Source organism: Vombatus ursinus, unplaced genomic scaffold (genome assembly GCF_900497805.2).
Source record: "Vombatus ursinus unplaced genomic scaffold, bare-nosed wombat genome assembly UNPS02014814.1, whole genome shotgun sequence".
In the NCBI taxonomy this organism is placed as follows: domain Eukaryota; kingdom Metazoa; phylum Chordata; class Mammalia; order Diprotodontia; family Vombatidae; genus Vombatus; species Vombatus ursinus.
The window spans coordinates 15,174,912-15,187,940 of record NW_020954592.1 but is presented as its reverse complement, the minus strand read 5'-3'; the positions used below and the strand labels follow the sequence as shown (position 1 = coordinate 15,187,940).

Sequence of the window (13,029 nt, the reverse complement as noted above, 5' to 3'; positions counted from 1 at the left end):
TATGGGCATACTCTAGGTAGGATCTCATTCTCTGCATTCATGGATTTCCTTTACATGTTGGAGTTTCCATTTCTTCTCCATGTGGGAGCCCATTTACACATATAGATATCTCGTCTCAATTTTATTGTTACTTGTTCATGTTCTACTTATATGTGGCAGCTCCTGTTTTTGTTACAGATATTTTAGAAAATGTTTCACAGTAGAATATTTTTATCTAGTTCTTACAAACATTTAAAATATAATTATACTGCCTCCCCTCCCCCATCATAGTTTTTTTTCAGGGACCCATTATATTGAGCAAGATGTCCCACAGATACACATATAATTTCCCACTTTCTCCCTCCCCCTTTTCCCTCCTGTCTCCTACTCCCTAATATGTTCACTCTAAACTTGTAGGAGGAGGAACTAAGAGACAGGGAATTAATATAAGTGTCTGATTGTGGTCTAAAGTTGCCCTCAAAAACTTTCATAAATCTATGAGATTCCTGCTTTCCATTTACTAAAGAACAATGACAAATATAAAGAAGGGGAGACATTTTAAATCTGGATCTAAAATGTCTCCCCCCCTTTTTTTTTAAAACAAGTCTTATAATTGGCCTCCCCTACCCCCCACCCCCCACCCCCCATACTTGTTTCAAGTTCCTACTAATTGAGCTCATCGAATTTTAGAGGGCCAGGCACCTCAATTCTACTTAACCACTTAATTGTTAGGTTAGCTTTTACAAAAAAAATTGCTTCAAAAGTATAGCAAGAACAACCAATCACTCAGTCAATAGACATTTATTAAGTGCCTACTATGTGCCAGGTACCGTGCTAAGCCCTGAACAGACATACTCACATTTCCCCCTAACACCTGGGGGGCATAATGCTCCCCCCTAAACCACTTCCAGGGATTCTGGGAAAGTGAGAGGAAAGGAATTAGGTTCAGGAACTTAACTGTTCCTACATAGATAGGAACCAAAGTTCACATCCAAAGCCAGCCCCACCCTCTTCACCTCACCCCAGGCTGGTAGATCCTTTCTCTGCTGGGCTGATTGCAACCTCCATTATGGAATCCTGGGCTCCAAGGTCCCCTTGGCTCAAGCTCCTGGACTCTGCTCCTTGGACCTAGAATTGGAGAAGACAAACAAAACAAGACCAAAATTCTAAACCCATTTCTTGGGGCCTTAGGGCTTAAGGGCAATAGGAAGGTGGCCATTTCCCCCAGTTTACTACGTAGTAAACTGCTCTGAGTGAATGAATTCTTCTCCCATGGGACACTACCATGGGGAAAAGGGAGTGTGCCTCACTCAGATAGGATTTAAAGATATAGACAGCTCTAGTTATACAGCCAATGGAAAGAAGCTGCTCTTACCCACATGGGAGGATAACTCAGAATATCCATGCACATGTCAGGTCTCCCATCTCAGAAGCAGGCCTTTGTTCTAATGAAAGAAATGCATATTAAGACAATTAGAAAATATAATTTCACCCCCACCTAACTAAATTGTTCCAGTAAAACCACATCAAATATAACTCAATTCCTTAAACATTATATGCCAAGTTTGTGCAGACAATATTGGCAGAGGGAGCAGCTAGGTGGTACAGTGGATAGAGCACTGGCCCTGAAGTCAGGAAGACCTGAGTTCAAATCCAGTCTCAGACCAAACACTTGACACTTACTAGTTGTATGACCCTGGGCAAGTCACTTAGCCCCAACTGCCTAAAGAAACAAAAAAAAAAAAAATATTGGCAGAGACAGATGGTAATACAAAGTCCAGATAAGAAATGGTCCCTTTAAGGGAAGTCGTCCCAGGAAGCTTACTGTGTATGGTGACATGACCCACAAGCATAACTATAATATGTAATAAGTACTTTAGAGAGGTACAAAACAAAGTAATTATTAAAAAAAAAAAGAAGAAGAAGAAGAAGAAGCAGGTCTTTGACATCTCCTAGGTAGGCACTTCCATATTTGGTGATTTGGGTATGGGTCCTGTTACACTGGTCACAGTCCTCTGGGTTCTCTTTAGTTTATCAATGTTCTCCTTAAAATGCTGCAGTCTTTAACTGGCCTAGTCTTGAACTCTATACCTCTCAATATAGTATAACATTGAATTAGCTTTTTTGGGGGGGAAGGTGGGGAGCTGCCTATCACCCTATTGACTTACAGTGAACACTAAAACCTCCAGGTCTTTTTTTTAGACATATCTCACCTTTCCCATCTTATACTTTTGAAGTTGATTTTTTTTTGAGCCCAAGCACATTTATCCCCATTAAATTTCATTTTATTGAATTTGACCCAGTGTTCTAGCCTGTCACTTTTGACTCCTGACTCTGTCATTCAACATGTTTGTTATTCCTCCTACATTTGTGTCATTATGCAAGTTTAATAAACAACCTGTCTATTCCTTTATCTGAGTCATCTATTAAAATGTTGACTAATGTTTTACATAATTGTACGTGTATAACCTATATGTGATTGCTTACCACCTCAGGAAGAGGGTAGGGGAGAGAGGGAGGGAGGAATAGAATTCGGAACTCAAAACTTTAAATAAAAATGTTAACAAATTGGAAAAAAAATGTTGACTAGCAAATGGCCAAGCATCAATCCCTAGAGCACTCCAATGGAAAAGTTCTTAACAGTTGTCATCAATTAATTAATGACTTATAATTGGGAAAAAGTATAATCCAGGTCATATCATTCCGTCTTGTCCACAAGCATAGCATGAGAGATGTTGTTTAAATGCTTTGCTAAAATTTAAGTAAAGCATATCAACATCATTCTCCTGATCAACAAACAAATCTAGCAACTTATTTTTTTTAAATGTGCTTAGTCTGGCATGAACAGTTTTTTTTTTTTAATTAATGCCTTTTGTTTGTATAGTACATTCTTTTATTAAAATATTATTGTACCCTCTCTCCCCTCTCCCTGCCCCAATCCACCATGTAAGCTATGGTCCTTGCTTCATGCTTTTTGGAAACAATTGAAAATTTTCAATGGAAATTCCTTCTGCTTCCTTTATATTCATTTCAAGACCCTTTTGCATCATGCCCCATTGTCTCCTTTAATCTCTTTTAACATCACTTTCCTGCTAGATCACCCTAACTCCTGCCCTAATATTAGGGGACTTCAAAATACATGTGGAAGCTCTTTAAAATACTCTTATCTCTCCAGTCGTCAATCTCTTCAATTCTCAACTCAAATCTATTCAACTCCTCTCCATCTTAGCTACACACAGGGATTGTCACACCTTTGATCTTGTCATCACCTACAAGAGTTCCACTTCCATGATCAGGAACTGTGAAATTCCTTTATCTGACCACAATCTCCTATCACTCCATCTCTCTCTCTATGCCTTACTCCACCTAAACCTGTTCTTTATCCTTACTAAGGCCATGAAATCCTTCCTCTACTTAGTATTTTCCTAGACCATAGTCCCTCTTCTGGATGTACTCTTCCTTTCTCAGTCTTAACCCTTTAATAAATCAGTTCAACTCCACAGTATTCTCTACTTTCAATTCTCTTGTTCCATTGTCCTATCACTACTCACACCTTTCCAAATCCAAACCTTGGATTATTGTCTCTCCCCATTTGCTTTCCTCTACTCATACTCATGTGCTACTAGAGTTAGAAAAAGTCGTGCAAGTGTGCCAACTGAATTTACCATAAATATAGGTTATCTAATTTCAACCAGTTCTTCACAGTATCAAACAGTCCTCTTACTCCTCCCTAATTTATTCTCTATTGCATGTTCTACAATGGCTGTTCTAAACCTTCTCTCTTTAAACCTCCCATAGCCTCTCTCCACTAAGTTCTCAGTTGAGGTCCTTTACTTCATACTTTACTGAAAAAATTAAGAACATTTGCCAAGAGCTCCTTGTTCTTTCCTCCTCATCTTACAATCCCTTGACATCATCCCACCCTATCTCCTTCTTTATTCCAGTTTTTCATAAAGAAGTAGCCCTTCTCCACAGCAAGACCAAACATCTCTACATGTTCTCTCAATTCTATTTCCTCCCATGTCAGCAAACTGCCCCTACTATCATATTTCTTTTTCCCTCCCCTCTGCCAGCCCTTCTTTCTCTCTCTCTGTCTCTCAACATCTTCAATCTCTCCTCCTACTTATTGGTTCCTTCTCTGAAGCCTGCAAACATACCTAAGCCTTCCTCATCATTAAAAAAACAGATAAACAAAACCCATTTATTAGATTCTACCATCTTTGAGAGGTATTATCCAGTCTTTCCTCACTTTCTCAGCCAAATTCTTTGAAAAAGCAATCTCCATTGTCCTGTTTTGTTATGTTAGCCATTCTGATAGGTGTGATGTGGTACCTCAGAGTCGTTTTGATTTGCCTCTAATCAGTAGTGATTTAGAACATTTTTTCATATGACTTTAGATAGCTTTAGTTTCTTCCTTTGAAAACTGCCTGTTCATTTCCTTTGACCCATTTATCAATTGGGAAATGACTTGTATTCTTATAAATTTGACTCAGTTCTCTATATATTTTAGAAATGAGGCCTTTAACAGAGACACAATTTTCTGCTTCCTTCCTAATCTTGAATGCATTGGCTTTGTTTGTGCAAAATCTTTTTAATTTAATGTAATCAAAATTATCCATTTTGCATTTCATAATGTTCTCTATCTCTTGTTTGGTCATAAATTCTTTCTTTCTCTACAGATCTGAAAGGTAAACCATTCCTTGCTCTTCTAATTTGCTTATAGTATCAGTCTTATATATCTAAATTCTGTATGTATTTTGACTTTCTCTTGGTATAGGGTGTAAGATGTTGGTCTATGCCCAGTTTCTGCCATACATTTTTCCAGTTTTCTCGGAAGTTTTTATTAAATAGTGATTTCTTATCTCTGAAACTGGAATCTTTGGATTTATCAAATAGTAGATTGGTATAGTCATTGACTGTTGTGTCTTGCATACCTAACCTATTCCACTGATCCACCACTCTATTTCTTAGCCACAAGTAGTTTTGATGATTGCTACTTTATCATACAATTTGAGATCTGGAACAGCTAGGCCACCTTCCCTTGCATTTCTTTTCATTAGTCCCTTGATATTCTGATAAATGTTGGAGAAGATGTGGAAAAATTGGAACACTAATACATTGTTGGTGGAGTTGTGAAATGATCCAACCATTTTGGAGAGCAATTTGGAACTATACTCAAAGGGCTATAAAATTGTGCATACCCTTTGACCTAGCAATGCCACTTCTAGGTCTGTATCCCAAAGAGATCATAAAAATAGGAAAAGGACCCACACATATGAATATATTTATAGCAGCTCTTTGTGTGGTGGCAAAGAATTGGAAATTGAGGGGATGCCAATCAATTGGGGAATGACTGAATAGGTTGTGGTATATGAAAAAACCTGGAAAGACTTACATGAACTGATGCAGAGTGAAATGAGAAGAACCAGGAGAACATTGTACACAGTAACATTGTACATTGTAACAGCCACATTGTGTGATGGCTGACTTTGATAGACTTGGCTCTTCACAGCAATGCAAGAATCTAAGACAACTCCAAAAGACTCATGGTAGAAATTGCTATCCACATACAGAGAAAGAACTATGGAATCTGAATGCATATGGAAGCATACTATTTGCTCCTATTTTCCTTTGTTGTTTTGTTTTATTGCTTCATTCTAGTGGTTCCTCCCATTAGTTCTAATTGTTCTTTACATCATGACTAATGGGAAAATATGCTTAATATGAATGTGTAAGTAGAGCCTATATCAGATTGCACGCCGTCTTGGGGCGGGTGAGAGATGTGGGATGGGGAGAAAATTTAAAACTCAAAATATTATGGAATTGAATGTAGAAAACTAAAAATAAATTAATTAATTATTAAAAAAAAAAAAGAAAAAGCAATTTCCACTAAGTGCTTCTTCTTCCTTACTCTCACTCACTCATTAACCCTCTGAAATCTGGCTTCTAACTTGATCATTCAACCAAAACTTCTTTTTCCAAAGTTATCAAAATCTCTTAATTGCCAAATCTAATGTCCTCTTCTCAATATTTACCTTTCTTGACCTCTCTGCATTATTTGACACTATTGATGACCCTCAACCCTCTTCTAAACACTCTCACCTCTCTAGGTTTTTTGTGATGCTGCTTTCTCTGGTTTCTTCTCTTTTCTGCTACTAGTAGTCAGTCTCCTTTGCTGGATCATTGTCCAGGTCATACACCCTAAGTGTTGACATGTTCCAAGGTTCCATCCTGAGATCTCTTATCATGTTATCTCACTTGGTGACTTCATCAGCTCCCCTATGTTCAATTACCACCTCTATGCAGATGATATCTAGATCTATATCTTCAGCTCTCATCTCTGTCCTGAGTACCACTAATTTCTCACCATGACCTGGCAGACATATTGAAGTAACTTTCTCATAGGCATCTCAAAGTGAACATGCCCAAAGTAGAACTTATTTTACGAACCCTCAAATATGTACATTTCCTTTACTTCCCTATTACTACTGAGGACACTGCCATCTTTCAGTCATCTAGGCTCACAATCAAGGTATTCCCTTTAATTTCTCTATCTCATTCATCCATATATTCAATCAAGTGCCAAATCTTATTGTTTCCACCTAAACAACTCTTGCATATATCCTCTTCTGTCTACTCACAACCACCACCATAGTAAGGCCTCTCATCACTTCTCCTCTTTCCTATTGTAATCATCTCTTTGGTTTCCATTCCTTGAATCTATGTCAGTTCCAATTCATTCTCCAAATAGTTACCTAAGTGACTTTTCTTAATCTCAGGTCTTAGCATGTCACCCCCCATCCCCCACTCAATATGCTCCAGTGTATTTTATTATTATTTATTACATATTGTATTCTATTATTACTTTCAGAATCAAATATAAACTCCTCTGTTTGGCATTTAAAGTTCTTCCTACCACTTTTACATTCTATTTATACATTACTCCTCTTCATACACTGTATAATTCAGTCATATTGGCCATCTGGCTTTTCCTCACACACTATGGCCCATCTCCCATTTCCATGAATTTGCAATGGCTTTCCTTCATACCTGGAGTATACTTCATCCTCATCCCCATCTCTTTGAATCTTTGACACTTATCAGGAATCAGCTCAAGTGCAACCTTCAACATAGATACCTCCCTGATCTTCCCTTCATAGAACTATCCTGTATTTGTTTCAGATATTCTCCATATATGCATGCTATTTCCTCTGCTAGAATGTAGGTTCCTTGAGGACAGTAATTTTTTCTAGTCCAACAAGAGCTAGTATAACTTTTTTTTAATCTTCTAATCCCCAGTGCCATGCACACTGCTTGGCACATAGTAGGTGCCTAAAAGTGATTTTTGATTATAGTTCTGCCACATGACCCCTTGAGCCTTTCCTTGTAAACATTTTTTATAAAAAGAGAAAAAAAAACTAGTTCAACAAAATCAGCCAACATATTGATCATATATAAAATAATCCATACATATAGTTCTTGCAAAAAAAGGAAGGAAATATATTTTCTCAATCTCCTGAACAAACAGCCACATTTTCAATGCTCAGTTTTGTTTTTATTGCTCTTTCTATTTTTATTATTGTAGTTGTGCATATTTTTCCTGTTTTCTGTTTCTCTACAGCAATTAATACAATGATAATAGTTAAAATTTATATAGGTTAAGATTTACAAAGCACTATACATACATTATCCCATTTGATCTATCCAACAAGCCTGTGAGGTAGGTGCTATTATTACCTCCCTTTTACAGATAAGGAAACAGAGATAGAGAGAGGTTAAGTTATTTGCCCAGGGTTACATAGTAATTTTCTGAGTTTTAGTTTCCTTACCTACAAAATAGAGAAAATAACACCTACCTCAAAGGGTTTTTGTGAGGATAAAATGAGATAAAGCATGTAAAGTGCCATATAAACCTTAAGGAGTTATATATATGCTAGCTCTTTGTTATAATTATTGATAATGTGATTTGTTTCCAGTTGTTAGCTCCCTCAAAAGTGCTAGTATGAAGTTTTGGTACATAGGAGGTCTTTTTCTTTTTTAAACTACTTTAGAGTATATACCTGGCAGTAGAATCTCTAAGTTAAAGTGTATGAACATTTTAGGTTCTTAAAAAAATAAACTAAAAAAAAAATAAACTAAGTCTTAGCTCCACCAACAAGGTATGAATGTTTACTATACCTTCAACAATAACCAACTATCCCTTTTGTTTTCTTTGTTATCTTGTGGCATGGCATAACATAACTTGTGAAGCCTTGCTAGTTCTTTGTGATCATCATATTCTTTTTCCAGATGTTTGACAACTACACTCTTAATAATAAATTCAATAATTTTTCCGGAGGCAAATTAAGTTCACAGAAATGTTGTTTACAGCATCTACTCTCTTCTCTCTCTCTTTTTAAAAATCCAGACAACATTTGATCTCCTATAGTCTTGAGAGGGACCTCTCCTATTCACATTATTTAAAAGGTCACTGGAAGTGGCTCAGTAATTATGCCTACCAAGTTTTTCAGTAGTCTAGGATGCAATTCATCTGGACCTGGTTACTTGCACTTCTCAAGATCAACCCAGAGCTTTCTTACTATCTGCCTACTTACCTTAGTTTTAGGTGTCCATTCTCTATTAATGACTTTTATTCCATCTTTTTTAGTTCCAAGATTATTGACTTTGGCTGAGGAAATAGAAGAATAATGAAAGTTGAATCTTTCTGCCTTCTGTTATTGTCCCATCTGTCACGAGCAGCCCTTCTATCCTTTCTTTGATTTTCTTCTTTTCCCCTCTCCAGCTTTAAACACCTTTCTGTTCTTAATTTTCTTCACTGGTCTCAGATCATTCTAAGCTTTAGTGTTCTTGACACAATTCTAATAGGGAATGAATCAGTTTAAGTCATTTTGACTATTATGAGTATCCAAATTAACTACAAAGAACATATGAAGGAAGATGCTATCTACATCCAGAGAAAGATCTGATAAATAAAAGTATGTATAGAATGGTTTTATACATATATACGTATTTGTGTTTAATGGAGCCATCTTTAGGATGGGGGAGAGGGAAGAAAAAAAAGAAAGTTACATCATAACTGCTATATTTTTAAAAGGAATAGCAAGTTGTACATAACAGATTTGCAGTTTCATGTACAATCATCTTTTCCAACATTCCAATTATGTTATAGAAATGCTTGTTTTATTTCTTAAGTTCAGAAAAATAAATAAAAGAAGACATCAGTTGATCAGGAGAGATGAAAGATTAGAGAGACAGACAAAATAATAGTAGGAACAATCTGCTGGAGATAATAAACAAGAATGGGATCAAGGGAATTTGTGGAGGGGTTGGCCTTAGACGTTATCAAAGACTAGAATAAAGACAAAGAAAATCAGAAATGATATCAAAGGGTTTTGAGTTGAAGAGAAGAAAAGAGGGAACTCATGGTGAATAGTTTAATTTTTTTTCAGGAAATAAAAGGAAAGTTCCTTACTGAGTAGGAAGGAGAAAGAGAACTTAGGGGAGACTTGATAAGAAAAGAAAAGATTTGGAAAAATTCTGTGAGTAGTCAAAGAAGTATTCAATTAATAAAACCAAAAGACCTAGAGAAAAATAGAATGAACTTCGAGCTATTTACTCAATCTCTCAAGGCTCTAAATTGAAACAACCATTGCCTTTTATCATTCACAGTTATAGTTTCCACATTTTTTTGACAATCATGTGAACATGGGGTTTCTTAATATCATCACCAGTATCACCTACTCTGTAACTTTGAAAAGAAAGCAACACCCTTCAAACCCCTCAAAACAATATAGAAGATTTCTAGGTCTCAGAAAAGAAAAACACCCATCACTTTAAAGGAAGGCAAGGTGTTCCAAAAAGGTGAGCTAATTTGCCTTTAACTGTGGCCAAACAGTATTTAAAAAATAAATTCAAAGTTTTAAAGAAGAAAGACCAAAAAAAAAAAAAAAACCAACTCCTTTGCTTCATGGTCAAATGCAAATAAGGATAACCACAGCCACAACCAATCAGAACTAGACTGAGCTGGCCTTTTTTTTTTCTTTTTTCTTTTTCTTTTCTTTTCTTTTTTTTTTTTTGATTAGTAAAAGCTGGATTTACAAGTGTGTTTTAATGCTCTGCTCAGCAGCTTTAAAGTGAGGGAAAAAGACGTGGCCACTGTATGAAACAACCTGTCTCAAGATTTTAAAAATCCTCACAAAATATCTCAAAGGTGTGAGAAGACTTGTTGCATTTCAGTAACTGAATTTTTGAGATGGATGAGACAACTTCCCTGACCTATCTGGATAACTATGCTACTAGCCAAGGTCCTGACTTTGAGGATGACCACTCGCACGTCCTGTACACATCTGTCTTCCTTCCCATCTTCTACACTGCTGTGTTCCTGATCGGTGTTGTGGGGAACCTGATCCTGATTGGAGCCTTACATTTTAAACGGGGAAGCCAAAGACTGATTGACATATTTATCATCAACCTGGCTGTCTCTGACTTCATTTTCCTTGTTACACTGCCACTCTGGGTGGATAAGGAGGCATCCTTAGGCCTGTGGAGGACTGGCTCATTCCTGTGCAAGGGAAGCTCGTACATCATTTCAGTCAACATGCACAGTAGCGTCTTCTTCTTGACCTGCATGAGTGCTGAGCGCTACTTGGCTATCATGTGCCCCTCTGCATCCAGGAAATTCAGGAGGAAAGACTGCACTTATGGTGTCTGTGTCAGTGTCTGGTTTATCTCCTGCCTTCTGGGCTTGCCCACTCTTTTGTCCAGGGACCTCACAATGATCGAGGACAAACCCTACTGTGCAGAAGAGCCGGCCACTCTCTCTAAACATGCTTGGGCCCTGGTGTCCTTAATTTTCACTTTTTTTGTCCCCTTGCTGAGCATCTTGACCTGCTACTGTTCTATTGCAAGGAAATTGTGTACATACTACCAGCAGTCAGGAAAACACAACAAAAAGCTCCAAAAGTCCATAAAAATTATCTTCATCGTAGTGGCAGCCTTTGTCAGCTCTTGGCTACCTTTCAACATTTTCAAAGTTTTGTCTATCATCTCTGGGCTGCAGGAAGAACCCTTCTTTTCCTCAGCCATGCTCCAAGTGGGCATGGACATCAGTGGTCCTTTGGCATTTTCTAACAGTTGCATTAACCCTTTCATTTATTATTTCTTTGATGGCTATATACGGCGAGCTATTATCTGCTGTCTTTGTCCTTGTCTGAAGAATTCCAACCTTGGGAGCAGCACTGAAACCTCAGACAGCCACCTTAGTAAGATCTTTACCAACTTCATTCATGGAGAGGATTTTTCTAGAAGGAGAAGACGTTCTGTGTCTCTGTAAAAGTAAGAGAGTGAAATATTTTTAGGAAAAGGTTTTTTTTCTTTTTTGTGGGAGGTGGGGAAAGGGCAATTCAAATAGTTTTATCAGGAAAAAGAAGAAAGGAGAAAAGGCTGTGGATGTAATTGAATCAATTGTTATTTATTCTCTTAGGAGGATTCTGTTCTTCTTGGACTCTTAAACAGTGGATCCCAGTTGATATTATCCCTTCAAAGTGTTTTGTGATACACCTTCAGCCTCTTTTTCTCTACTAAGAACTATCTCACCTCTCTGGATATTGTGCTTTGAGAAAATGAACATATTTCAGCCACTAACAAATATGGTCACAATGAATGGGGTGAGCTTTATATGGTGCCTGTATTTGATTTTTGCTGAGATCCAAATCAAAGTTCTTGCTCCAATGCCATTGGTTTCTAAGTCATCTTTTGCCCTTAGTGTTTTCTCTACATTCACAGAATTGCAGGGAGCCCAGGGAGGCTGGAATTAGGTTAAACTGAAAGGGGCAGGGTGGTGGTAAAGATGAATAATGCAAAAAAAAATTTTTAACCTTCATAACTGCTGACAGCCTGTCCCTATCCTAAGGATTGTCTTAAATTTGCTATACTTTTTTCATCTGCTGGAGTCTTTATAGATTTATGGTATTTGAGTCAAGAAAGCAAACACAGGTCAAGTTCCATCCTTAGAAAGAGATCTGGCTACTGATCAGAGAGACTGATAGAAGAGTATTTTCATGATGATACTTTAAGTAAATGCTTTTTAATGGTGTTTTGTTGTGTACGTCATGCTCTCTCATTAGCAATAGCTCCATAAATGAATGTTTTAACTTTCTGTAATTACATGGCTTTAATAACATAGGTGGGCCGTGTAAAACATGACTAATAATATAATTGGTGGTACTTGGATTTCTGGATTCAACCTAATGGAATGAATGCCTTGTGTTTAAACTAAAATCCCAGGATCACATTTTTCTATGGCACTATTCAATATGTATAGATAGCATTTTAAGATATAGATATTTGTGTAAGATGTTCTATGCTATCCTACAGAGAAAAAAAATGGCTTTTAAAAATGTTACTGATCTTTAATATATAGGGTAGGGTCTTTGTCTTTTGTAAGATATTTATCTTCCTGATCAGAGATATTAACAGATGTTTATTTTCATAATGATGTTTCAAGTTACTGGTTTTTAAATGCATTTTAAAATACATGCTGTACTTTCTCATTTGCAATAATTTCATAAAGGAATTTTATAACTTGTCTTTAATGAAGTGTCTTTAATTCTATAGAAGAATCATTTAGAACCCAGCTCTTTTTTAAAACCACTCTTTCTATACCATAAGATGGCTTTATTGAAAAAAATATTCTAATAAATTTAATCAACACAGTATGATGGCTATAGAAGGAACTTTTATATTTTTTTGTTCAATTGTATCTGACTCTTTGTGTCCTCATACAAGGTTTTCTTGGTAAAGATACTGGGAGTGGTTTGCCATTTCCTTCTCCAGTTCATTTTATAGATGAGGGAACAGAGGCAAACTGGTTTAAGTGACTTGTCCAAGGTAACAGAACTAGTGTCTGAGACTAGGTCTGAACTCAGGTCTTCTTGACTCCAGGTCCTGTGTACTATTCACTGCCCTAGCTGCCCAGCAGTTATGGAAGGAAAATGTTTATCTAATAATCTATAACACATCATATATTCTGGGAAAACTGACAATTGTTTT

General features: G+C 36.8%; 1 protein-coding gene and 1 long non-coding RNA gene across 2 annotated transcripts; one reads left to right on the top strand and one right to left on the bottom strand.

The window, feature by feature from the left end:
- Positions 1 to 793: 793 nt before the first annotated feature.
- LOC114022937 lies at positions 794 to 10,482 on the bottom strand. The gene is made up of 4 exons (XR_003566722.1): positions 10,404 to 10,482; positions 8,574 to 8,647; positions 1,355 to 1,424; positions 794 to 1,107 (listed from the first exon to the last, which is right to left on the bottom strand). It is a non-coding gene; the product is annotated as an uncharacterized LOC114022937 (long non-coding RNA).
- GPR15 (G protein-coupled receptor 15) lies at positions 10,083 to 12,482 on the top strand. The gene is made up of 2 exons (XM_027835378.1): positions 10,083 to 11,313; positions 11,462 to 12,482. Exon 1 carries the CDS (start codon positions 10,232 to 10,234, stop codon positions 11,309 to 11,311), a length of 1,080 nt encoding a protein of 359 aa, XP_027691179.1. The 5' UTR covers positions 10,083 to 10,231; the 3' UTR covers positions 11,312 to 11,313; positions 11,462 to 12,482.
- Positions 12,483 to 13,029: the final 547 nt, after the last annotated feature.